General features: G+C 36.2%; 10 protein-coding genes across 10 annotated transcripts; 3 read left to right on the top strand and 7 right to left on the bottom strand.

Annotated features, from left to right (window-relative positions):
• Positions 1-704: 704 nt before the first annotated feature.
• WOR4 (Wor4p) lies at positions 705-1,824 on the bottom strand. Its single transcript, XM_020221534.1, has one exon. It carries the CDS (start codon positions 1,787-1,789, stop codon positions 815-817), a length of 975 nt encoding a protein of 324 aa, XP_020075746.1. The 5' UTR covers positions 1,790-1,824; the 3' UTR covers positions 705-814.
• Positions 1,825-2,639: 815 nt separating this feature from the next.
• ABD1 (mRNA (guanine-N7)-methyltransferase) lies at positions 2,640-4,047 on the bottom strand. The gene has a single exon (XM_020221533.1). It carries the CDS (start codon positions 4,029-4,031, stop codon positions 2,706-2,708), a length of 1,326 nt encoding a protein of 441 aa, XP_020075745.1. The 5' UTR covers positions 4,032-4,047; the 3' UTR covers positions 2,640-2,705.
• A 139-nt stretch (positions 4,048-4,186) lies between these two features.
• On the bottom strand, positions 4,187-4,969 carry HYPBUDRAFT_149517 (putative serine hydrolase; the record flags this gene model as incomplete). Its single annotated transcript, XM_020220213.1, has 1 exon — positions 4,187-4,969. One exon carries the CDS (start codon positions 4,967-4,969, stop codon positions 4,187-4,189), a length of 783 nt encoding a protein of 260 aa, XP_020075744.1.
• A 213-nt stretch (positions 4,970-5,182) lies between these two features.
• On the bottom strand, positions 5,183-6,616 carry RIT1 (tRNA A64-2'-O-ribosylphosphate transferase; the record flags this gene model as incomplete). Its single annotated transcript, XM_020223877.2, has 2 exons — positions 5,183-6,166; positions 6,218-6,616. Coding segments are annotated over 2 exons (1,383 nt in total), but the record flags the coding sequence as incomplete, so codon positions are not given.
• Positions 6,617-6,819: 203 nt separating this feature from the next.
• HYPBUDRAFT_153408 (uncharacterized protein) lies at positions 6,820-7,966 on the bottom strand. The gene has a single exon (XM_020221532.1). The coding sequence runs from the start codon at positions 7,933-7,935 to the stop codon at positions 6,838-6,840; it is 1,098 nt and encodes a 365-aa protein (XP_020075742.1). The 5' UTR covers positions 7,936-7,966; the 3' UTR covers positions 6,820-6,837.
• A 144-nt stretch (positions 7,967-8,110) lies between these two features.
• FUM12 (Fum12p) lies at positions 8,111-9,699 on the bottom strand. Its single transcript, XM_020221531.1, has one exon. The coding sequence runs from the start codon at positions 9,640-9,642 to the stop codon at positions 8,176-8,178; it is 1,467 nt and encodes a 488-aa protein (XP_020075741.1). The 5' UTR covers positions 9,643-9,699; the 3' UTR covers positions 8,111-8,175.
• Positions 9,700-9,909: 210 nt separating this feature from the next.
• HYPBUDRAFT_110739 (uncharacterized protein) lies at positions 9,910-12,234 on the bottom strand (the record flags this gene model as incomplete). Its single annotated transcript, XM_020218779.1, has 1 exon — positions 9,910-12,234. The coding sequence occupies one exon, from the start codon at positions 12,232-12,234 to the stop codon at positions 9,910-9,912; it is 2,325 nt and encodes a 774-aa protein (XP_020075740.1).
• Positions 12,235-13,004: 770 nt separating this feature from the next.
• Positions 13,005-14,831, top strand: HYPBUDRAFT_99594 (uncharacterized protein; the record flags this gene model as incomplete). Its single annotated transcript, XM_020224038.1, has 1 exon — positions 13,005-14,831. A coding segment is annotated over one exon (1,827 nt), but the record flags the coding sequence as incomplete, so codon positions are not given.
• Positions 14,832-16,180: 1,349 nt separating this feature from the next.
• Positions 16,181-17,211, top strand: HYPBUDRAFT_153405 (uncharacterized protein). Its single transcript, XM_020221530.1, has one exon. It carries the CDS (start codon positions 16,229-16,231, stop codon positions 17,018-17,020), a length of 792 nt encoding a protein of 263 aa, XP_020075738.1. The 5' UTR covers positions 16,181-16,228; the 3' UTR covers positions 17,021-17,211.
• A 697-nt stretch (positions 17,212-17,908) lies between these two features.
• On the top strand, positions 17,909-23,144 carry HYPBUDRAFT_141352 (uncharacterized protein; the record flags this gene model as incomplete). The annotated part of the gene is made up of 3 exons (XM_020219787.1): positions 17,909-18,839; positions 18,882-19,907; positions 19,974-23,144. 3 exons carry the CDS (start codon positions 17,909-17,911, stop codon positions 23,060-23,062), a joined length of 5,046 nt encoding a protein of 1,681 aa, XP_020075737.1. The 3' UTR covers positions 23,063-23,144.
• Between the last annotated feature and the right edge of the window lie 96 nt (positions 23,145-23,240).

Genomic DNA, 23,240 nt, shown 5'->3' with positions numbered 1-23,240 from the left:
GGTAGCCTGATCGTCGGTTGTACCCCCAGTGCCAGCACTTTCAGCCACAGGGGGCCCCTTATAACCAATTGACTTACTCTGAGTCCCTCCATTGGAGGTCTTTTTATTCTTTTTACCCATTCTTGGTGGGCGGTTAATCAAGAATCAACTTTGATTGATTTTTATTTTCACCACACACGAAATCGAAGTATCGAAAAATCAAAAAAAAAAAAAAAAAAAAAAAAAAAGAGTGGTGCACGGATGTACAACAGAGGTACGGAGGTTTACCGAGGTACGGGTGTATTATTACGGAGTTCTCCAATTGCAAAAGAAACCAAAAAAGGTGATAAAAAACGGTGAAACGGCGCAAAAGCTCTAAAAAGCCAAATTTGGACAATTGAGAAAAAGAAATCGCAAGACCACCATCTCACAAAAACTCTAATACAGGGGGAGGCGTAGAGAGGTAGAAGATGTTTCATAAGTTAGAGAAAGGTACGACGAAGGTTGAACAAACCCGGACAGATTAAACAAATGGAACGTCGACAAGTCAACCAGCTGTCACGTTGAATTAGATTTTTTTTTGCAGTAAATGCAAGAGATTAATAGTTAAATTGAAGATTGAGTAAATAGTAAATAAAGTAGACCGACTCAGAAGACTGAATCTCGAACCGTGAAGCGGAATTAAAATATAAGAGGTGCGTAATATACAGTAATACAGATATGTTTGAGATACATTAATGTTACAGAATATACATGAAAGAAAAGGTGAATAAATAATGCAAAACCGATGAATTAAAATAAAGCCCGAAAATTAAAAATACAAGTAATCTATAGTCTATTGAGGAGGATTTGGTGAGGAATTTGAAGATGGTTTTGGAGAAGTAGTGGCCGAAGGCTGTTGTCCTGGTTGAGATGGAGGAGCCAGAGCTGGAGCCAGAACCGGAGGAGCCAGAACCGGAGGAGCCAGAACCGGGGGTAATGGATTAAGTTGAATTGGAGGAATTGGTTGAGGCATTTGATGAGGAAGTGGATGAGCAATGGGTTGTGGAATGGGTTGTGGAATGGGTTGCGGTAGTGGTTGCGGTAGTGGTTGCTGTAGTGGTTGCTGTAGTGGTTGCTGTAGTGGTTGCTGTAGTGGTTGTTGTATATGCTGTACCGGAGGTACTTGTTGTTGCATATGTTGTAATGGAGGAATAGGTTGCATTGGAGGAATTGGTTGTGGATGTTGATAATAGTAAGGATCATCATAATTATAATAGACATAACCGGTTCTATTATCAACGTAAGGTTGGGGTTGATAAGGTAAGTAATTATTGGGGACCGACCAATAATTACCGTGATGTTCTAATTTTTGATTATCATTAAGAGTGAAATCAGCTTTTGATTTTCTTTGACCGTGTTTTTTTGTAACTATATGAGTATTTAAATGATTTAAAGAGCCATAACTCTTGGAACAACCAGGATAAGAACAGTTATATTTACGAACAATTTGATTATATCTTCTACGAAATCGACGACCTCGTTTTTCTTCGGGAGATGCAGTTCGGCTTGGTTGTTGAAGTTGGGGGTGTGGTGGTTGAGGGTATTGTACTGGAGGAAGGTATTGATATTGCTGTGGCTGTAAAGAAATTGATTCAAATTTTGAATCAATACTTAAATCTTTCTTATGATGTAGTGGGACATCTTTATTATTTAAGATCGATTTTATCGAAACATTTTTATAAGTTTTATCATCTACTTTTTGTTTTTTAACCGATTCATTTGACTTTATTGAATCACTCGAAGATTTCAGTCCCAAATCTTCTGACATGCTTGAACGAAGAAAAAGAGACAACTCAAAAGATGAAATATTTGGAAAATTATGTATATTTAAAATAAGCAAGTACTTTTTTTTTTTTTTTTTTTTTTTTTTTTTTGTTTCTCTCTTTTACTAAAATAATAAATGAAATTATAGATCAACTAGTTTAGTTTATTTTATTATTATTTTATCTTTGCTTTGTTTCATTATATACACCTATTCACTTACATATACTATTCCTATTATAACATCATCGTCCGTGCTTTGTTTGATCACACACTAAAACTCTAATTCCATAATTTGGTCACATACTGGGTTTTGTTCTTTTTTCCTCTTTATTTTTTTAAACTCAGCCTAATCAATAAATAAAGTGAGTTAAAAGAACAAACTGAACAAAGAACAAATTGAACAAAGAAACAAAAGGAACGAAGGAGCAAAAAGAACAAATTGCCTTTTTTCTTTTTCTTTTTTTTTTTTTTTTTTTTGCTTGTTTTTTGTTCTTTTTTTTTTTCTTTTTCGTTTTGTTTATAGATTCATCACTCCGCGCAGTGTGCAGGCCACTCTTCTCATGCATACAAAGCGAACTGCACACAAAACCCCGACCTAACAAAAGAGAAAACAGCTTCACTTGCACTGGGTTTTTATTTTTTAACAAACTTCCTTATTTTTAGTTCATTTCATTTCAGTTTAGTTTCATTTCATTAAAAAATAGTTTTTTCGGCATGAATACAAATTTTATTTTCTTTTATTTTTCTTTCGTATATTCAAATATTATCCTCGGGCATATGAATAAAGTTTCTTTTTTCCTTACAGATTTTTAAAGCACAAAGTATTATCTAATTTTTTATTTATTTTTTTATTTATTTTTTTTAATTATTTTTTTTTGGTTTTGGTTGTTGTCTTTATCTTATTTACTTATTTTCAGGGTTTAACCAAGTTTTTCGAATACGAAACCAATGTAGAATCCAACTGCTTCCTTTTCGTCACCTTCTGCGCCGTATTTCCCATCACTTCTCTTCATTCCTTCTACTAAGTTCTTATTCAACTTACTGAAATACTTGGGGATTTCTTGATTGAAAATATCAATGAAATTCTTTTTATACTTTAATACTAAACCAAAATCTTCACATAAAGATCTAAAGTATTCAAAGGGAACCACGTATTCGGGAATCGCATCAATTGCATCCTTCAAATAATACACGTATTTATTGCCGAATGGAGGCCTGAAAATACCATCGGCAGGTGGCGGCTTTTCAAATGTAACCGAATACAATTTATTACCAAATTTGCAACCTGTTTCCCCGTCAATAAAATTTTTTTTCAATATTTTATCTTTGATAAAGTCCGAAGAAGGTATTGTTCCCACAAATGTACCTCCCGGTTTTAGTGATTTAGTAATATTATTTAATAGGGTTTTAACTTTTTCTTCGGTTTCAAATGCATAATGCATTGCAAATTGAATACTAACACAGTCAACCGGGAACATGTTTTCTATTATTCCGGGGAAATTAGGCTCTAAGATCTCCGGAATGCTATTAGTAAAACAATCTCCAGTAGCAAAACAAGCTTCAAAATTATATTTTTTACTATTTCTTTGCTTTTTACTTTCTTCATTTTGCGGTATAAATCTGGCCCGATTCTGCAGATACCTGCTAAAAGCTTCACTAATCGATGCATCGGATATGTCTATCCCAATATATTGATCAACTGATATAAATTCACACTTATTCAAATCTCCTCCTTTACCACAACATAGATCAAGTACTGTTCGGGGTCCTGCTTCTCGTTTAGTTGGGAAAAAATTCCCCAACATAATATATTTAATGGCGTTATTGAAATTTCTCAATTTATATATGGGGGATTTGGTTCGCGATCCTTGTAATTTGGATTGATAGGTTCGCTGATTATAGTGACTTCTCACTATACTATTAATATCTTTTTCTTTATCAATTCGGCTTTGAAATGTTTGATAATCGATTTTTTGTCGTTTCAATTCCTCCTCTTCCTCCTCTCGTCTAACCCGTTTGTTATCTTGCACCCCGTATTTACTATACCGATCATCTCTGGTATCTTCCCTGGTGGTTTGCTTGGTTCCATACTTATCGTAGAGCTTATTCTTCTCCAGTTTCATCCATGCTGGTCGTTGTTGCTGCTCCTCTCCGTACACACTTGACGGCTGACCGGTGGGCGCAGAGTCTCCTCTTCTCGAAAACAGGTCCGACAAATCGGCTCCTTCGTACTTTTGTTCAGCCATAGTAATGTTCAGACCTACGTTCAGCAGTAGGTTTTTTTTTTTTTCTTTTTCTTTTTTTTCTTTATATTCAATTGATTTCTGGTACGCGCGCGACATACGCCGGTGATTACGGTGGTGTTTGGGTGTCCTGGCCATTTATTACGTCTATATACAATCTATAAATTAGATTTTATATCGAAAACTTCTTTGAAAACTTCAATGATTGGGTTGAGGAAGTTCTTTTTGTTGGGCAAAAAGTGGCCCCCTTCGTGCTTGAACTCTTGTAATTGTTCTTGTGGATAGAATGTAGAAAGATATTCGGATCTGATGCCAGGAACGGTGTTATCGCTAGATCCATAAATGTTAAGGATTCTGGTTTCACATTTCGGTAAAGTGAATCTATCAACGAATTCTGGCACCACTTTAACTTTTTCTTGATACTCTTTCACATTTTCAATTGAATGGTTTAAATTAACCATTATGTCTTCACTGTTAACTGGTTCAGTAAAGACAAATCCGGAAAAAAATACCCCAATCTTGAAATGTTCATGATTTGGCACTAATTCTTTCACTTTGTTGGTGACAATGGCGGCCATGGCTGCACCTTGGGAAAACCCAATGATCCCATCGTATGGTCCTTTGGTTTTAATCTGTTCAATGACATAATTTAATGCTTCATCAAATCCTTCATAAGTACCTGGATCCTTATGAACCCACCAACATCTATTCAAATCTTGCTCGACTATAGCATCCCACTTACTGGCTTGCTCTTCCTCGGTTTCACCCAATTTGAACGGTAATTCCTCCTTGGTATTGATTTTGATTGGTGGATCAACATAATCTAATTCAAATCCCAATTTTTTGGTGAGCAATTTTCTAATCCCAGAGGATTTTTCAGCAAAAACTTTCCCGTTTTGCAAATATCCTGGTAAACAAAGAATTCTTCTAGTGACTGACATTCTGGCTATATATATTGATGTTAAAAACTGGAAATTAGTGAAAATTTTCTCTTCTTAAGTACTTAATTTTTTTCTTTTCTTTATCCGTGGAGCATTATCTTTAAGTGCGAAACCTTTTTTGATGGTCGGAGATATAAGCCCATCTCATGGTTCCATACTGTTATCTGTCAAAATGGTTGTGAAAAAACTTATGAAGAGTCCCTTTACATCACTTCACATAACAAAACTATTGACACTTTGCAAGGTATTACGACTGGGGTTCACCTGGTGGATCTCGTTAATTTGAACTAGATGCTGCTTGATGGCATCTTTATTAATATGATTCGATTCGGATTTTGGTGTTGTCCAATTTGTGTTATAATTAATACTTAGTATAACTAATAATAAGCCAACACAAATGTCTTTACCTGAATCACACAAAATCATCACTGGTTGGTCTAAGTCAAGGTTACTTAGCACTTTGGGTATGACGTCTCTTAATTTCTTGGATCCTTTCTTAGAAGATTCAATTTTAAAGTATTGGTACTTGATTCTTGATGATTCTCCGTTCATTTGATAATGCTCGCTCATAATTACTAATTGCGAAACCTTGTATGGTTGCAATGTCTCGACACTGATATTTTTTGCAATTTTGCCAAAATAAATCCCGGTATTATTGTATTCATTTTTGACTAAATGAACGTCCAAGTCTTCTTCGATCGTTGCGGTTTCAATTGTTTTCATTCGGCTGATCACCTCTTGGTCGTTCATCCAATCGTATATGTATCCAGTATCCTTATCGATGATCCCATCGGTAAGCATTTCCCAGAACCCATTGGCATCCAAATGGGTCATATCTTTTGGAACCCATAGCTCATGGTCATCTGCAGCTCCTTGTACATAAAACCAACTAGTGACTTTATCATTACGTCTTACCATTACGTTTGATCCAGAGTTCCCAGTCTTCTTAGATGCAGTTATACACTCAATTATGAAATGCCCGTTGGCACTTTGTCCAAAGTAAAATGGTTCTTCTGTATTCTTGGGATACTTCCAACTAGGTATAATTGGTTTCTGAGAACCCAACTTATTAATCAACTGCTCTTGGGTCACTAATTTCAAGCTTTTCAATTCCTTAAGGAACCCTGGTATCCGTTTCACAATTTCATTATGCTCATTTCTACTTACCATTTCCTCGGGAGTTCTCAACCAATTGTTCTTCATTAAATCGGCGAGATCTTGTCTATCCATATCAAGATCATCGGCTACCTCATTCTCACTAATACCTTCGTACAAGAGACAAGTCAATACCGCACACCATATAGGTATGGTTTTCAGTAACGCATCAGGCATGAGTTTCCCCTTTCTGGTAGAGTCGATGATGGCAATCTTCTTTGTTGGTGATTGCGACAAGATAGTCAACAAATGTAAGTTTAACCTCCTAAATGAAAAATTCCAATTATTCGTGTGTCCATCCGTGGACTTGAAATACGATGATCCGGCCCTTGCGGCTGGTCTGACATACCACAACCCACATCTTTCATTAGGTATCAATGGAACATCTTCAAGTTCTAGTGATGCAATGTACTTGGAGTCGTAAAGGATCGATTGAAGCCGGTTCTTAACGGAAAGCGAGTCCTTCCTTATTTCCTTCGTTACTCTATTAATATCAAGCCGCGAAAGTAACTCTTTGTCCATTGATCTGCTCTTGGTAAACCTTTGGTCTTGCGATGGTTCTTTCATTTTTCATATAATTTTTTTTTGTTCGCTGCTTTTTTTGGGTGTTTTTTTTTTTTTTTCATTATCAATGTCTACTCCTTCACTAGCAAATNTTTTTGCAATTACAAATTTAATTAGTAAATAAATAATGTATTTATATGTTACAGAACTTACTTTTGCAACCGTTGTCTTTTGGCTTTCTTTAATTCGGCTCTTCTTTGTTCTTCCTCGAGTTCTCTTTTATCTTCTGCCATTGCTCTTCTCTTTGATTTCATTTCCTCCTCGAAAATTTCATTACCAGTGGCTTCCATATCATCAGAATCGTAATCGTCGTATCTTGCAAAATCACTACGTTTTTTACCTCTATTAAACATTGCCCAGATCTCATCTCGATCATAATCCGTTTCTCCCACGTCCTCTGCCTCGTATTCTTCTTCATCGTCGACAATAAACGAATCTAATTCTTCATCATCTTCCGCTTCTTCATCGTAGTCATTACCCCCACCACTGTGACGGGCAACTTGGCTTGAATTAGGACTCTTGGTTTTACCCTTAAGCTTCTCCTGTAATTTGGACGATGGCTGTCTAACAGGTATAGGTGCTCGCGAAGCTGGTGCTTTGTGGAGTGTCGGTGCCGGGGCCAGTGATGCTCTAACCGACGAGGAAGGCGGTTTAGAGTTGTATTTATGTGACTGGGGATTACCATTAATCCGCAGACCGGGTTTAGCCCTCAAGTCTTTCAAAGGTGCCATTTCACGCCTTATTGAGCCATTATTCTTAGCACGGCTTGAATCTTGAGACCTGGGGGTCCTTGCAGTTGAGGAAGCATCAGGGGACTTGGATTTGATGTCTATAGACAACTTGCTATGATCAACCTGTGATGCCTTCTTCATGAGTTCGGTAAAGTTCATTTTTTTGGGAGGTGGTCTACGTATAGGCTGGGTTGGAGGTGGGATTGATTTTGGATTGGACGTCCCATTCTTAGGTACCGATTTGCTTCTGGGTTTAGTAGGTTTTTCCTTTTTAGGTGGAAGTCCCTTCTTTTCTCTTGCTTCCTGTTCCTTCTTCTCTCGTTCAGCTTTTCTGGCAGCTTTCAACCTAGCAACAACAGGATCGACTTCTCTTGGTGGCAGAATATTACGATTAATTGTTGATGACGGCTTTAATGAATTGTTATTCGTAGTAGTATTGTTGTGTCCATTTTGATGTTGTCTATTTTGTATTTGACCTTTCTTCTTAATCTGTTCTAAGATACTAGAAAGTGCCATTAGATAATGCGATTCCTTATATGAGCTTCAGATGACTATCTCCTATAGCGATATCATTGGCTCTAATTGATAAATTTCCATTAGTGTTTTCGCTTGTTTTCCCTCTGAATTCGGTTAAGACACGGAAATCGAGGGTGCTGGTGTACGGAGTCAACAAAGTGACATACATAAATATCGTTATATTTGTTCTATTTTCTTTTTATATACTTATATAAATAAGCAATTGAATAGTTGATTTGATTAATCTTTTGGACCAATCATGTTTTCTGGTCTGACCCAGAATTCAAAGTCTTCTTCGCTGATGACACCCAATTCTAAAGCGGATTGTTTCAAAGTCAAGCCCTTTTTATGAGCATTTTTAGCAACTTTAGAAGCATTATCGTAACCAATCTTTGGGTTTAAAGCAGTAACCAACATTAAAGATTCATTCATGATTTGAGAGATTTTAGCTTCGTTAGCTTTAATACCAACAACACAGTGTTCTCTGAAAGAAGCAGCACCATCAGCAATTAATCTAATTGAAGATAATAAGTTTGCAATCATGACTGGTTTGAAAACATTTAATTCGAATTGACCAGAGGCACCAGAGAAGGTAATGGCAGTGTGGTTACCCATAACTTGAGCAGCAACCATGGTTAAAGCTTCATTTTGAGTTGGGTTAACTTTACCAGGCATAATAGAAGAACCAGGTTCGTTTTCAGGTAAACTTAATTCACCATAACCACATCTTGGACCACTACCTAAGTATCTGATATCATTAGCGATTTTGAATAAAGAAACAGCAACAGTGTTTAAAGCACCAGAAGCTTCAACAACAGCATCATGAGCAGCTAAAGCTTCAAATTTATTTGGAGCGGTTTTAAATGGTAAACCAGTTAATTTAGAAACTTCTTCAGCAATTTTAGAGTCAAAACCTTTTCTAGTATTTAAACCAGTACCAACAGCGGTACCACCTTGTGCTAATAATTGTAAATTTGGTAAAGTTTTTTCAACTCTTTCAATACCGTTGGTTAATTGTTGAACATAACCAGAAAATTCTTGACCTAAAGTTAAAGGAGTAGCATCTTGTAAATGAGTTCTACCAATTTTAATGAGGTGATTAAATTCGTCAGATTTGACTTGTAAAGCATCACGTAATTTAGTTAATTCTGGAATTAAAGAATTGGAAATTTCAGTAACTGCAGCGATATGCATAACAGTTGGGAAGGTATCATTTGAAGATTGGGACATATTACAGTGATCATTTGGATGAACTGGTTTCTTAGATCCTAATTCTCCTCCTAAGATTTCAATGGCACGATTTGAAATAACTTCATTGGCATTCATATTAGATTGGGTACCAGAACCGGTTTGGAAAACAACCAATGGGAAATGGTCGTCCAATTTACCTTCAGCAACTTCAGTAGCAGCTTGTTGAATGGCTTTAGAAATCTTTGGATCTAAACCATATCCTTCATTAACAATTGCAGCAGATTTTTTCAAAATACCAAATGCTCTAACAATTGGAATTGGCATTCTAGCAGCTGGTCCTCCAATTTTAAAATTAGACTTGGATCTAGCAGTTTGGGCACCATAGTATTTAGCATTATCCACTTCGATTTCACCGAAAGCATCGGTTTCAATTCTGTGTGCAGCCTTTAAAAGACTTGGTGTTGATGATAATGATCTAACTTGAAATTGTCTAGCAACTGATGGAACTCTCAACATTGTAATCGATGATCTAGATAAATACAAATGAAAATCAGAAAAGAGATCTGGTTTTTTTTATATGTAAATTCACGAAAAGTTGATCTTTTCAGAAGGAAATCCTGGGGTTCTCGGTTTCGGTGTTGAGAATTTCTCAAACGTGATTGGCTGTTGGTTCCGAATGAAGCAAAAAAACACCCATACACCAGAACTATAAATGTGAATATTCGGTTATTTAATTGTTGCAAAAAAGAATAACTTATGTATTAAAGGTCTATGGAAATCTATTTACAGTTTGTTGTTTCTATGGTGTCTGAATTCTGCCAAAGTGGGCCAGGGCCAGTCACCAGACGTTTCAGGTTGCTTGGTCGGTTCTCCGTTGGTTGATGACGGAAGGGTAATCTCGGATACACTGTCCTTCTTAATTTTCTCGAAGTGAATGATGTATCGTTCGGCAAACTCTATAGGAAACGAATGGAGAAGCGAAAACAACGTTTTCTTGTTCGGGGTGAACTTTATCTTAGTCCACCATTGGATCAATTCACTTAATTCGTAAATATAATCGAATTTACTTAGTAAACCAATGTACTTCTGCCATAACTGATTACCCGGGTATATATGGGCTGAGTCCAAGTCGGTAAAGTCGATGGTGTCAGAAACAACGTGTTTCTTAAATTCGTGAATTGCAACTTGTGGTGCGTATAATTGACCCCATAAAATGGGTCGATGGTTTGTTGATGCAGAAGATGCAGTTAATAATGCTGATATACATGACTCGTCAGGAAGAAAGTTGTTTTTCTCAAACAAATCTCTTTGGTATAGATCATACACTTGCGAGGGATCTTGTTTGGCTTCTCCATTTAACATTATCCCGATTATTTTTGGTCCCTTTATTGGGAAATATGTATCGTATAAATATCTTGCAGCTGCAAGGCTTTTGATGCGGGAAGATCCCATGGTAGAGTCAGCAGTGCTCCAAAAAGATGGGAAAGTAATAAGGGTGTTTTTTGGTAATTTGTAAAGGAGAGTGACATATTTTTCTAAAAGAATCTTGGAATGTGCACTGAAAAGGATAGAGTCTTTTGGGTTAGTGCTCCCTTCTGATATTGTTTCTATCATTCGAAATAGCGATGATGAAGTAGATATGGAACTCAACAAGAGTAAAAGCATATCTTTCGTGATTAAAATATCATTTTTCTTATCAACTAACTGTTTCAAGATTTTTTGACACCGTTCTTCAGTAAGTAAATCAAATTCAATCAATTTTTGAATAAGAGCCAACCAAAGGCTTGAAGAATTAGGATGTCTTTGAACAGCCATATTAAATGCAAACATTAAATCATCGGTTGATTTCAGTAATGCTATTTTCACGAAATTATAACACGTAAGTTCTTTATTAGTGTTTTGATTAATGGTTTGTGGAACTAAAAATCTCTCCTCAGCCATTTGGAAAAGCTTGGTTGCCTTTTCCAGTGAAACATTTTCAATTGCAAGTACAATGCCCATATATCCCTTTAAATTCAATTTGGAAAGTACCTTATCATTTTGATCTCCCACTCGAGACAATAGGTTAACCAATATTTCCTGTGATTGAATTATTTTGCTGACAAACAGTCCTTTCTCTGCTCTAGCTGATCTGTAGTAATTATAATACATTTCCCAAATAAGATCATTGACCATCTTTTGTGATAAGAAGCTCATGCTTATCGAAGCGGACTTTTTTGAATCAACGAAATTCAGCAATTCAAGTAAAACTTCGGGCATTTTCCTAATATCATGATGAATACAATAAAATATCAAATTATTCAAACAATCTCTTAAATGATTTTCTTGTTTCGAGTAATATGTGAGAATAGACGAAATGAAATTTGACCAAATATCAAGCTGTGAATACAATTCATTTGCCGATAAGGGGGTTCTCAAGATGATATTGGACGTTACGAATGCTGGTATATCTGCCCGGTTTGTTAATGCTTGACAACTTGCTGAAACGTTATTAACCCCAATCGACTTCATCCAACTGAGCAAATCATCCTCAACTGAGTATTTGAGATCAATAGGCATTTGTGAATTAAGCACGGTGTTCCTTTGTCTTTTGGTTAATTGTTGGAGGTAAAATATCTTTGAGAGTTTGATAAAACTAGATAATGCCATACTGAATACTTCCATCGTGATTTCATCGATTTGCTTACCAGAAGCATGAATTGAATCCAATATGGATTGTATACTGACTTTCAAAATGGAATTTGTTTCTCTTTCAAACCTCATCTTTAGATCGTCACTAATGAATTGATCTACATCAATCGAGTCTTGCACATTTACTCGCTGAGAATCCAATTCTGACTTATTAATATGACTTGGTTTCTTAAATCGTTCAAGTAGCAACATAATATGGAAAACCAAAGGTTCTAAACAGTCCACCGGGTGTAACCTTGATTTGAGTCCTGAATTCGATATTTCAACTCTTTCATGAATAGCTTCTTCCATCTGGAGTTTGACAAACAAGTGTCTTACCGTGGGTTTGGATGTGATCCGAGTACTCTCATACCGTTTATACGGTCTTGTGATATCGTACTTCAATATTCGATGCATTCTATCCTTCGTACGTTCCATTAAGTTTATTTGGCTAAGATCGGTCCCATCATGGTTTTTCCTGATTTGAGTGATGGATATCGGCCGAGCCTTGAACCCGTATTTCCAGCCCTGCTGTCGTAGTGAGCTAGATAGGAACGTTTTCATTATATGAGCATGCTTTGGGCTGATACAGACAAGAATTTCAATACTTCATGAATGGAATTGGCTTAAAAAGGTCTGCTTTCTGAAAATTCCTCGATGATATTGATTTTTTTTTCTGTTCGTTCTATCGCGCATTTATTAAGCAAGATATCAAATGCAAAAATCCATCATTTGCTTGATATAGAGACAACGCGTTTACTAGGTCAATGTCGGATCCTTTCTATAAAGAATTACTCCGTCAGCACCGTCACGAGGAAAATGGGACAGATGGAAGACCGAAAAAGCGAAGAAAGAGAGCTGTTGCAGCTTTAGAACCAGAAGAGCTGCAACTATCGAGAAATAAGGCTCCAGAATCTGATGTGATCGTTATTTCCGATAAAGAACCAAGTCAAGAAGCTTCAGATAGTTGGGACTCAGATGAGTTTGAAGATGTTGATGTGGAAGATGAGAACAGTGCTCAACAGCAACAATCTAGAGATATAGATAATGAAGCTGGTGGAACAGAAGAAGAAGACGATAACGAACCAGTTTATAATTTCAATTTTGAAGAAGAGCCTACGGAAAGTGCACAAGATTCAATTACTGTTACTTTGAAGCCAGAAACGGAAGAAGAAAAGTCACGACCTAAAAGAAAGAAGTTCACTCCAATTGCAAAAGAAGAAAGAGACAAGAGAGTACTAATGCATAAGATATACTTGGTTTTAATGGTTTGTCATGGGGTAATTCGAAACAGGTGGTGTAATGATTATCAATTACTTGTAAGCTTGAGAAGATTAGTATCGCCCCAGATTATGAGTAGACTCGATCAAGATAACGCTGATGTTCTAGATAATGTCAAATCAAGACGGTTTTTGGATGGTCTCCAAATGATCTTAAAGATGTACTCTAAGAGATTTCGAGTTAAATCAAAAGGGTTAATTAGGAAAAACTGGAATGAGCTTTCAATCAAACAAGACAATGTTGATAATAATATAACTTTCAACCGATTCAAAAGGTTAGTCTGTAATTTCACTGGTTCTAGAGATCTTGGGGCGCAAGGCTTTGTTGCTTTATTACGATCTATAGGATTGAATTGTCGCTTGGTTTTCTCTTTACAGCCTCCTGATTATACTCTGGTAGCTTCTTTTCCTGCGATAGAATCGTCGACACCACCACCAGAACCAAAAAAGGAATCACCTCCTAGTTCAAAAGACAGCTTACTCGAAAGACTACGCAAAGCTAATACAAATAACTCCAAAGCAAACATGCTTTTAAAAATGAGGTCAAATGTGGCACACGATTCACCTTCAAAGACAAACAATCAGAAAAATCAAAAGTATACATTCCCGGATTCTGATTACCCTGTATTTTGGTGTGAGGTTTGGAACAAATATAACAGCAAGTGGGTAAGTATAGATCCTGTGGTAAAAGGTATCATCGAACAACCTCCAATGAGAAGAAAATCGAGTTTTGAACCTCCTTATACCGATCCAACGAATCAAGCCACTTACGTTCTAGCGTATGATAAACTCGGAGGCATTAAAGACGTTACTAGAAGGTATTCGCAATACTTCAATGCCAGGACAGTTAAAAAAAGGATAGGTTTCAGATCAGATGAAGATCAATTTTGGTATACACAATTATTAAGATATTCTAACTCATCCTTGCGTCGTGATAACATCAATAAAATTGATGTGTTCGAGTCCAAGGAATTTTACAATCGAGATTTATCGGAAGGGATGCCAAATAGCTTGAACGATTTCAAAAACCATCCAATATATGCTATTGAATCACAACTCCGACAAAATGAGATAATCTATCCCAAGGATGATACCAGTAAGTGTGGAACTTTCCGTAATAAGGGAAGAGGCAGTAAAAAGGGTGAAGTAATACCGGTATACAAGAGATCTCATGTTTATCTTCTAAGGTCAGCAAAGGCTTGGTATATGAGAGGACGGGTCTTAAAAATTGGAGTCCAACCGTTCAAGACACGAAGGAAAGCGGGAAGCATACAACTTGGAGACGATGATGATGAGGAAGACATTGTGAGACTTTATGCCGAATTTCAAACTCAATTGTATATTCCACCACCCATTGTTGATGGTCAAATACCTAAAAATGCTTATAAGAATATTGATATATATACCCCAACCATGATTCCAGAAAACGGAGCAATAATCGAGACTACAGGGAAATATACCATGCGTATGGCAGAAAGAGCTGCGAAATACATTCTTGAAATTGACTACGCTAAAGCTATCATTGCATTCGATTTTGGATCGAAAGGAGGAGGTAAAAATCGTAAAGGAAATAGAATGCCTACTGCAAGGGAAGGGGGAATCTTGATAGATAAGCAGTTTGAAGAAGCAATGTATTTAGTTTTAGATTGTCTTGTTGAGGAAGAGGAGACAAGACAAAGAGAAGATGTGGAATTGAATTCATTAAGAAATTGGAAATACTTTTTAACCAAATTGAGAATCACTGAAAGATTAAATAGACAGCATGGTAAGGTTGATGCTGAAGAAACCAATAGTGAAAATAAGAACGTCGATATTGATTCCGATAAAGAAACTACGGACGATGAAGAGTTCAGTGTTCATGATGAGTCCAGCGACGACGACTTTGAGCAAGGAGGATTTTTCTTAGATCAAGAAGCAGCGGCGAAAGAGCCAGTTCCACATATAGATATGGAGGATGAGATCCCTGAGGAAGGAGGTGAGATTTCTGAAGAAGGTGGTTTCATTCCTGAAGAAGGTGGTTTCATTCCTGAAGAAGGTGGTTTTATTCCTGAAGAAGGTGGTTTTATTCCTGAAGAAGGTGGTTTTATTCCTGAAGAAGGTAGGACTCCTGAGGAAGATGGAGAAGGTGGATTTGTCGTGGACAGCAACCACCGTTCAAAAGGTACAAACGAAGACACAGAAGATTTGAGCTTTCTACAGACTATACCAGATACCCACTTCAAAGAGGACGAAAATGGCGAACTAGTCTATGATCCCAGAGAAGATGAGGAGACACCTGAAATCCTTGACGAAGCTTCGAACGAAGAAATCAGTCTGAAGGATGGTAAATCGCCCATTTCAGCTACAGAAGAGCCGAAAGGAATCCCAGAAGAGAAACCAGAAGAGCACCAGACAGAGGTTACAGACGAACAGTCTAAACCCAAAGCTGACGCATGGTTGCACGATGCACCTTTACCGAATGCACCAGATACGCAAGATCAATCGCCTGATGAAGTGACAAATCTGCCAAATGAACCGTTGCCAGAACCGTTACCGCAGCCACTGGCTCAACCCCTGTCCCATGAATCATCCGGTGAATTGCCCAATGAATTTCCTGGCGAACAACTGCCTGATGAAGAAGAATTAGACGAACAAGAACAACTCGACCCTGAAGAGTTGGCCAAAATAGCACAAGAAGAGAACGAACTAGGGTTTGAGTACAGCGATTCAGACTAACCAACGTAGTAACTGCTGATTCCGTGGGCCACTGACACTATTTAAGTAATAATATACGACTTTGACGGAATTTTTGCCTGCGCAAACAGTTTCCTTTTTCAGCCGCACAGCGGTCCAACCAACGTCCAACCCACTCACACCACCCACTGGACCACCTCAACACCATGTAGTTGCTTCATGACCTGCCAATTTGTATCTGGCTCAAGCTGAGCTTGTAATCATCGGTGAATAGCGCAATTTTTCAAGATGGAAATAGACAAGGTTTGCGCATTTTTTTTTTTTTTTTTGTTCTGTTAGCGCAGCGCATCTTTCATTCTTTACTCATCCACCAGAGTTATCAGAATGAAAATTTTATAGTGACTTTTTTCTATATAAACCCCGGTAGACACCTGTTTTATAATTAATGATCAGCTCAAGTTCATCCAGATCTAAGGACGATGTATAACGGAGTTGCTGAAAATGTGCTCGGTACTATGGGTACCATATTTTGGTGTATTCAATTGATACCCCAGATTGTTCATAATTATAAACGCAAAGACTGTGAAGGACTCCCACCTTCGATGATGTTTTTATGGGCATTGAGTGGGATTCCATTTTCGATATACTTTGTTGGTACCGATGGATCCATACCCTTGAGAATACAACCACAACTATTTACCTTATTCTGTACGATTTCCTGGAGTCAAACGTTGTATTATCCACCAGTCAGGCTTCCCAAATGGAGATTGGTTGCATACGTGGGGTCCTTCTTGGTGGTGGCCTTGGGCTTGGAGTTTGGGTTTATCTTTTGGCTCCGTCCGGTATATCGTCACGGGACACATTGGCCAATGTTGGTAGTTGGGATTGTTGCGTCGGTGTTATTGGCCATTGGGTTATTACCCCCGTATTTTGAAATATGGAAAAGAAGAGGCCGTGTCTATGGAATCAACTTTTTCTTTTTATCAATGGACTCTGCTGGGGCCTTACTTTCAATGATTAGTATCATTGTTGGAACTATGGATATCATGAGTATGGTCTTGTATGCAATTGTTCTATTTCTAGAAATGGGCATCTTCCTTTGTCAAATAGTTTGGTATCTTGCTGGAGGAAGACAAGTTATCAAGAAGGAGAAGGCTGAAAGGAAAGAAGCTAAAAACTTCAAGGAATTGGATCTGGTTAAGGTAGACAGTGACGAAAATACTACTTACGACCAAGCAGAAAAGGAGGAAACAAGTCCAAACCATGTTTGATTCTTGCTCATCTGCATGCTTGAGTAAGTGATTCGACTGCTACTTTAAACATTTCAAATCCTTCAATTCGCTTCATGTTACTTTTTTGCTTTTTCAACCACGGCATATTTCCGGTTATTTTCACAATTTTTTTGTTTTTTAATAGAAGAACTGGTTTCTTCATTGGCTTATACTGTTTTATATATTTCTACATAGACTTTTTAATATAATTTTCATGTCTTTTGCAACATATTAATTACATTATCAAAGTATTGTGTTTTGCGTAGAAGGAAAAAAAAAAAAATAACACAGCAAAATCTACAGAAAACAAAAAACTAGCGCTTCAAAGTTTCTTGATATCAAAATCAAGTATAACTAGTATACTTTGTTGAATCATCGGTACGATTACTTGCTACTGGCGTATGAGACTAGTTCCGACGACCCACTGATCACTCGCTGGATATGTCATCATTTGCACCATTGAATCTCAATGAAGATTCCTCTTTCTCCAAGAAAGATCTCGAAGAAGAATATACTCGAGAACTTGCTATAGAACAAGCCTTCAAATCTTTTGAAGAGGCATTGAAACTTCAAGATTCAGGATCCTTGAAATCGGCATATTTTACCTATAAAGAACTTTTCAAGCTCGAGGTTATCTCAAACCACTACTTTGAAGAACGAGATTTCATCAAAGGCATTCAAAATGGGGGGTCCAATAATATAGCAGACGAGCTAAGTTTCTTATCTCCAAACGTAAAGACACTTCGTTATTTGGTATTCAGAAATAGAGGCTTCTTGTACTACGAGATCTTGAAATCGGGTCAAGATTTCATTAACGAAATATATCTAGATGAAAAAAATAAAAAATCTGAAATAGCTAGAAAGAGTAATGACGAGGAGGTCTCTGATATGGAGGAAGTCACTCTCAAAGACTTCTTCAAACAACTTTTTTACGTCATGATTGATGATTTCATAATATGTCTCATTTACCAAGACGCTGATGAGAAACTACTTAATACAATATATGATATCTTCATCTACCTTGATATAAAGAAGCTAATTCGTTTTACTTTGGAATATACCTTGAGTGGGAAAAGCGAAAGTGATGATATTTTGGGATTACTACCGATCAATTCGAAAGCTTTGAAGAAGTATCATCATTTGTTATCAAGGTTAAACGATTCATCAACTCCCCTTGATAAAAGTTATCTAGATAAAGAATTGAAGTTTGTCAACAAAAGACTTTTCTTTTTAAAACCAATTAAGGATGAATTCTTGGAGCAAATTGAAAACATCAAGAAAAATAACGTGGTTGAGATTCCAATACGGGGAGCTTTAAACTGGGGATCTATCATCGATGATATCAATGATTTTTTGAAGAAAAATCAAGATAAAGAAAAACTACATGATTTTTCCAAAGCTAAAATAAAGGATTTGGATCCTTACTACCTTACAGAATCGTCTATTGAAAAAATCACCTTCAAAATTCCTGAAATCAAAAGTTTGGATGAAAATGATGAATTTTTCGATGCTCAAGAAGAAAATAATGAACTTAAGAAGGAAGACCCTATTGAGGAACCCGAAAATAAAGTTGAAATTATAGGTGACGCTGATGAAGATCGCAAAAATCCAAATAAACCTCAAGTTCAAAGATCCTCTAAAAGATTGGCTAGAAATGACTCCATAACTGATGAAATACAAATTATTGAACTAACAAAAGATAGTTTTTTCAATACAAACACTTTTTTAAAAGAATTGAATGAATATTTGAATCTTTTGGATGACAAAGAAGAACATTTGAAAGTCGGTGATATCACTGAAATTTATTTGAATAATGACCGTCTTGATGACGAGCTGGAGGAAGTTAGAAAAATTGCTCAAGAAAGCTTTGCAAATGTCAGTCCCTACATAAAAGATTTTCTTAAGATTATAAATAATTGGAATCCTCGAGTGTTTACTTCAGGGCTATTTGTCACTGAAAGTTCAGAATCACCTTCTGTAAGTGAAGATGAAAAGGTTAAACTATTGGAAGTTTTAAGTAATTTTGGGTCTAAGAAAGATACTTCCAAATCTGATGAAACAATACCTGAACTTTCAAACTATGAAAACCAAGACATAATTCTGAATTTATTGAAATCCATATCCGATTCTTCTTGCCATCTTGAAACTTGCAAGATGATTATCTTAGAACATCTTTTTGGGTGTCATTTATACGATTCGTATTCGGATGTGACTAAGAGGGTTTGTCTTATCAGTGATACTATTTGGCCTAAAAAATTATATGAAAAAGTAAAAGAATGGCTTATCCAATCAGAAAACTTTTTAATGAATTATTGGAAAATTAACACTCCCAACCCCAACAATGCATTAGAATGTTTTGCTTTCATAATTGGAATTTTCGAGGTTTTAGTGGATACTTATGTTGGCATTATTGATCAAGTTAATAATTTGATTGCTTCTCAAGGCAAAAAACCACAATCCAAGTCAACAAAAGCAAATATAAGTAGCTTAACCACAGAAATGATTAAATTTAATGATAAGATAAATAAATGGAATGAGTTAATTGAAAGTCAGATTTTCTCACTCTTACCACTAGATGAACTATGCAAAATTGATGGCTTATCCTATTATATTAGATATAAATGGGCTTTGATATTCAAGGAAAAAGCACGAAATACTGCCTGGGAAGAAAATCGATACATTGCTATACAACTACAAGAATTGCTGACTCTTCTTAACCAATATGAAATGATGGATATTAGGATACCATTACCAAACTACGAAAATATTTGTGAAGTATCAATAGAATTGATTAATTACCAGTCAATAACTGCTTATGTTTTATCTATGTTCTCCAAAATTCTTTATACAAACGACACCGATGATGAAGCCATTCAAATATTAGAAAGTATCTTGATCTCGAGGTCAAATGAATCCTCAAAAAATGAGATAAAATTGAATGGAAATAATCAAGATAAAATTTTGACAATGATTGAAGGTTCCGAAATTGAACTGGACTCTTTAAATTCTGTCAAAGCCTTCTTAGATAAATATCCTATTGATATGAAACTTAATCTTTGGAATATTCTATTCCTGTATTATGATGAAAAGAAACAATTCCCCAAATTCCAATATGGATTCGAAAACAATTTAGAGTTTCTTTTAACTTATTTGAGTAGCGAGACATACTTGGAAAATAAAGGATCGAGATATCCCATTCTACTCAAGGTCTTAGGCTCTTATGGTGACTACTTAAATTCTTATTTGACCCGTTTGGCCGATAATTCATGGCATCTTCCTAACTTAGATATCATTGGCTTGCATAAGACTTTGAAAAATCTTTTGAAGTTTTTTGAGATGCTATCCCTCTATTTTATTCATGAGGATGCATCTCGAATCACATCAAGTAAACTCTCAGTCAAGAGCAAATCTAGCAAAGCTTACAATAAGCTTTTTGACATTCATATTCAAACAATTTGTGTGTTCTCGATATATTTTAGAGAATACATCATGAAGACACAAGGCAATAACCAGTCTACAACCAAAAATATCGAGGAGATAATTCACAATTTACTTTCATCATTCCATTATATGCTTGCTCTGATAAACCTTTGCGATGGTGCCGATGGATTATTCTTGAGACTATCGCAAGAGATTTTATTGGGACTCAAGTGCTCTACAGAAAAGGAATTAATACAGCTTATTTCATGCCGTTTTCACTATAGTGTGAATATCGGATCATTTGCTCCTTTTGATCACAAAACAAACCAAACTGGTCAACTTGATTCAAATTCTACTGCCGACTTGGTCAGATTTATCTTACCATTGTGTTTCAAGAAGAATCCACTATTATATGCACCAAAAGCTGATATGAAGCTATTAATCGATGGATTATATGAGGTTGTTGGAGATCCTGATTTCGATTCGGATGACTTTTTGACCTTAAATAATGAAACCTTCAAATATTTTTTACAGTCCACTTCTATTACTCCAAAGTTTTTCAAAGAGGCATTTTATGGTTTAGTAAAGTTAGATTTCGACCCTCCGAAAAATAATCTAAGTGTGGTACATGACGGGTTATACTACCTACAAGCACTCCTAATATTCAATTCTTATAAGATCCGTAAAAAGTCGATGCAAAGCAGAGCTGTTGAACTTGAACATATAATTCTGTTGTTAAAGAATGACTTAATATATTGTTCAAATAGAGTTGAAAGTTGGTTCCTCCTAGGGCAAGCTTATGGGTTTCTCGTTGAAGATGATTTAATTTGGACATCAGATAAGTTGACTATAGCAGATCGTAAAATCACAACTGCAAACCTTCAAAGAAAGTCTCTCATTTGTTACTTGATGGCTATAAACCAAGCTTCTAGTATAGGTGCGACGAATCCAGGTGCCAGTGCGACGATTAAACCAGTCATTGGCTTGCTTATGTCCTCTTTTGCTAAAGAAGCTTACAGTGCTGTTATGGAGCCGATGGCCATGCACGCATTCAAAGTTCAAGCAAACCCACGTTTCGTAAAAGGAGAGTTTGGTGCCTTATTCATTAATGTATCTCCCGAAAGTCCAGTTAAAATGAATCTTGTTTTGAAAGTTATACAGCAGTCTCTTCATATTGCAATTAGAGCTAAGCCATTTGAATGGACTAACTACTATTACTTGTCAAAGGTTCAAAGAAAATTAGATAAGCCTCATCAGCTTGTTATGGAGTCAATTCAAAGATCAGCAGAATTAGCTAAAAACCATACTAATGCACCTGATCCGATTATTGAGCCACATTATAGAAGTTGTTCGTTAATTTACAAATATGTCAAGGCAGATAAGATGGACATCCCAACCGCACTCGCCTATATGGCAAAAGATAGTGTGATAGATGTTCCCTTGACAGAAGAAGAAAAGGCAAAGCTTGATAAAAAAGAATTCTTCAAGTTGATGATAGCGTCATTAAAAAAGATCATATCCTACGATAAAAAAAAGTGGCAACATAAACCTCGTTATAGATTAGCCAAAATCTTGTTTGAGGAATTTGATGATGTTGAAAATGCTAAAGAAGAAATGTCTTCCATTGTTTCAGTCAAGCCTACTAGCAAAACTTTGGTTCTGATATGGAAACCAGAGAACGAAAGGCCCGGGATCCACTTCTTCTATACTTACCAATATTCCCTATTCTACATTATATTATTGAGTAAAGAGTTGAATTTGATCAGTCTTATACAAATGCTTCCTAAATTGCGTCGTTCTAACTCAACCATGGTCTCATTATATAATGCATGGGAAACATTATGTTCCACAATCTGCAAAATTATAAGAACGCTGCTTCAAGTTAAAGAATCCTTCACAGAAAACTTTCTTCAATCCTTTTCTTACCAGTCATTTATTTTGAATTCTAAATCATTTGTTGAGTCGATGAAAAACGGAGGAATTCCTGACGCATTAAAGATCCACCTCTGCTTCCTTCACGCTATAAATGACATGAAAAAATTCAATAATGGCTTTGGACCGACCTCATTAATAGACGATACCATTGTTGCGATTTACGTTCGGATATACTTATATTTCGATCATAAGATCGACAAAAATCCATCTCAAGCTCCTGAAACTGAATCACCTAATGGGAAGATAAAAAAATTGGCCAAAAGAGATATATTTCCTTTTGCAAATGACATCCTTAATACTTTTAAAAAAGATATAGAGAATATATTAAAAGAAAATCCTGAGATTTATAATCAGTTTGCTAAGGAAGCCAATCAACTGAACAAGATATTAGAAGAAGTGAAACCGAATGGCTCAGAAATACCTAGTACGATTAATGATGCGAAAAATGATGAAGGTAACACAATTAATGGACATAACCAAGAGCCAGCTTTAGGTGTTCCTAAGCTTCCGGAGCCCGAAAACAGCAATGATGGCTCACCAGCTAAGCAAGTTGAAACAACTGACAAATTGGATACCCCAATCCCAATTTCTCCAGAGAAATCGGGTGAGAAGCATATCCTTGAAGATGGTGATTTACTGTCACCAAAAAGGCCTAAAGCTAATAGAATTTCCGATTTAATAGGCTAGTATAATTGAGAATGCATTATATATATATTTATGTAAATACAAATCACAGTTTTCATGATTATACGAATATATTATAACCCTGAATACGGTTAGAAAGCGTTCCCTAAAGAATTGAGTCTAGATGCAACAACTTGTAACTCTTTTGTTAATGCAATTGAATCTAGCTGTTTCTCAACAA

The sequence above is a fragment of the Hyphopichia burtonii genome (assembly GCF_001661395.1).
Source record: "Hyphopichia burtonii NRRL Y-1933 unplaced genomic scaffold HYPBUscaffold_5, whole genome shotgun sequence".
Taxonomy (NCBI): domain Eukaryota; kingdom Fungi; phylum Ascomycota; class Pichiomycetes; order Serinales; family Debaryomycetaceae; genus Hyphopichia; species Hyphopichia burtonii.
The sequence above is the reverse complement of the archived record's forward strand: the minus strand, read 5'-3'. Positions and strand labels throughout refer to the sequence as shown.

What these genes read in the sequence shown, in the direction of transcription:
- ABD1 (XM_020221533.1), bottom strand. Translation starts at nt 4,031, where the DNA reads ATGGCTGAACAAAAGTACGAAGGAGCCGATTTGTCGGACCTGTTTTCG.
- HYPBUDRAFT_153405 (XM_020221530.1), top strand. Translation starts at nt 16,229, where the DNA reads ATGTATAACGGAGTTGCTGAAAATGTGCTCGGTACTATGGGTACCATA.
- HYPBUDRAFT_153408 (XM_020221532.1), bottom strand. Translation starts at nt 7,935, where the DNA reads ATGGCACTTTCTAGTATCTTAGAACAGATTAAGAAGAAAGGTCAAATA.
- WOR4 (XM_020221534.1), bottom strand. Translation starts at nt 1,789, where the DNA reads ATGTCAGAAGATTTGGGACTGAAATCTTCGAGTGATTCAATAAAGTCA.
- FUM12 (XM_020221531.1), bottom strand. Translation starts at nt 9,642, where the DNA reads ATGTTGAGAGTTCCATCAGTTGCTAGACAATTTCAAGTTAGATCATTA.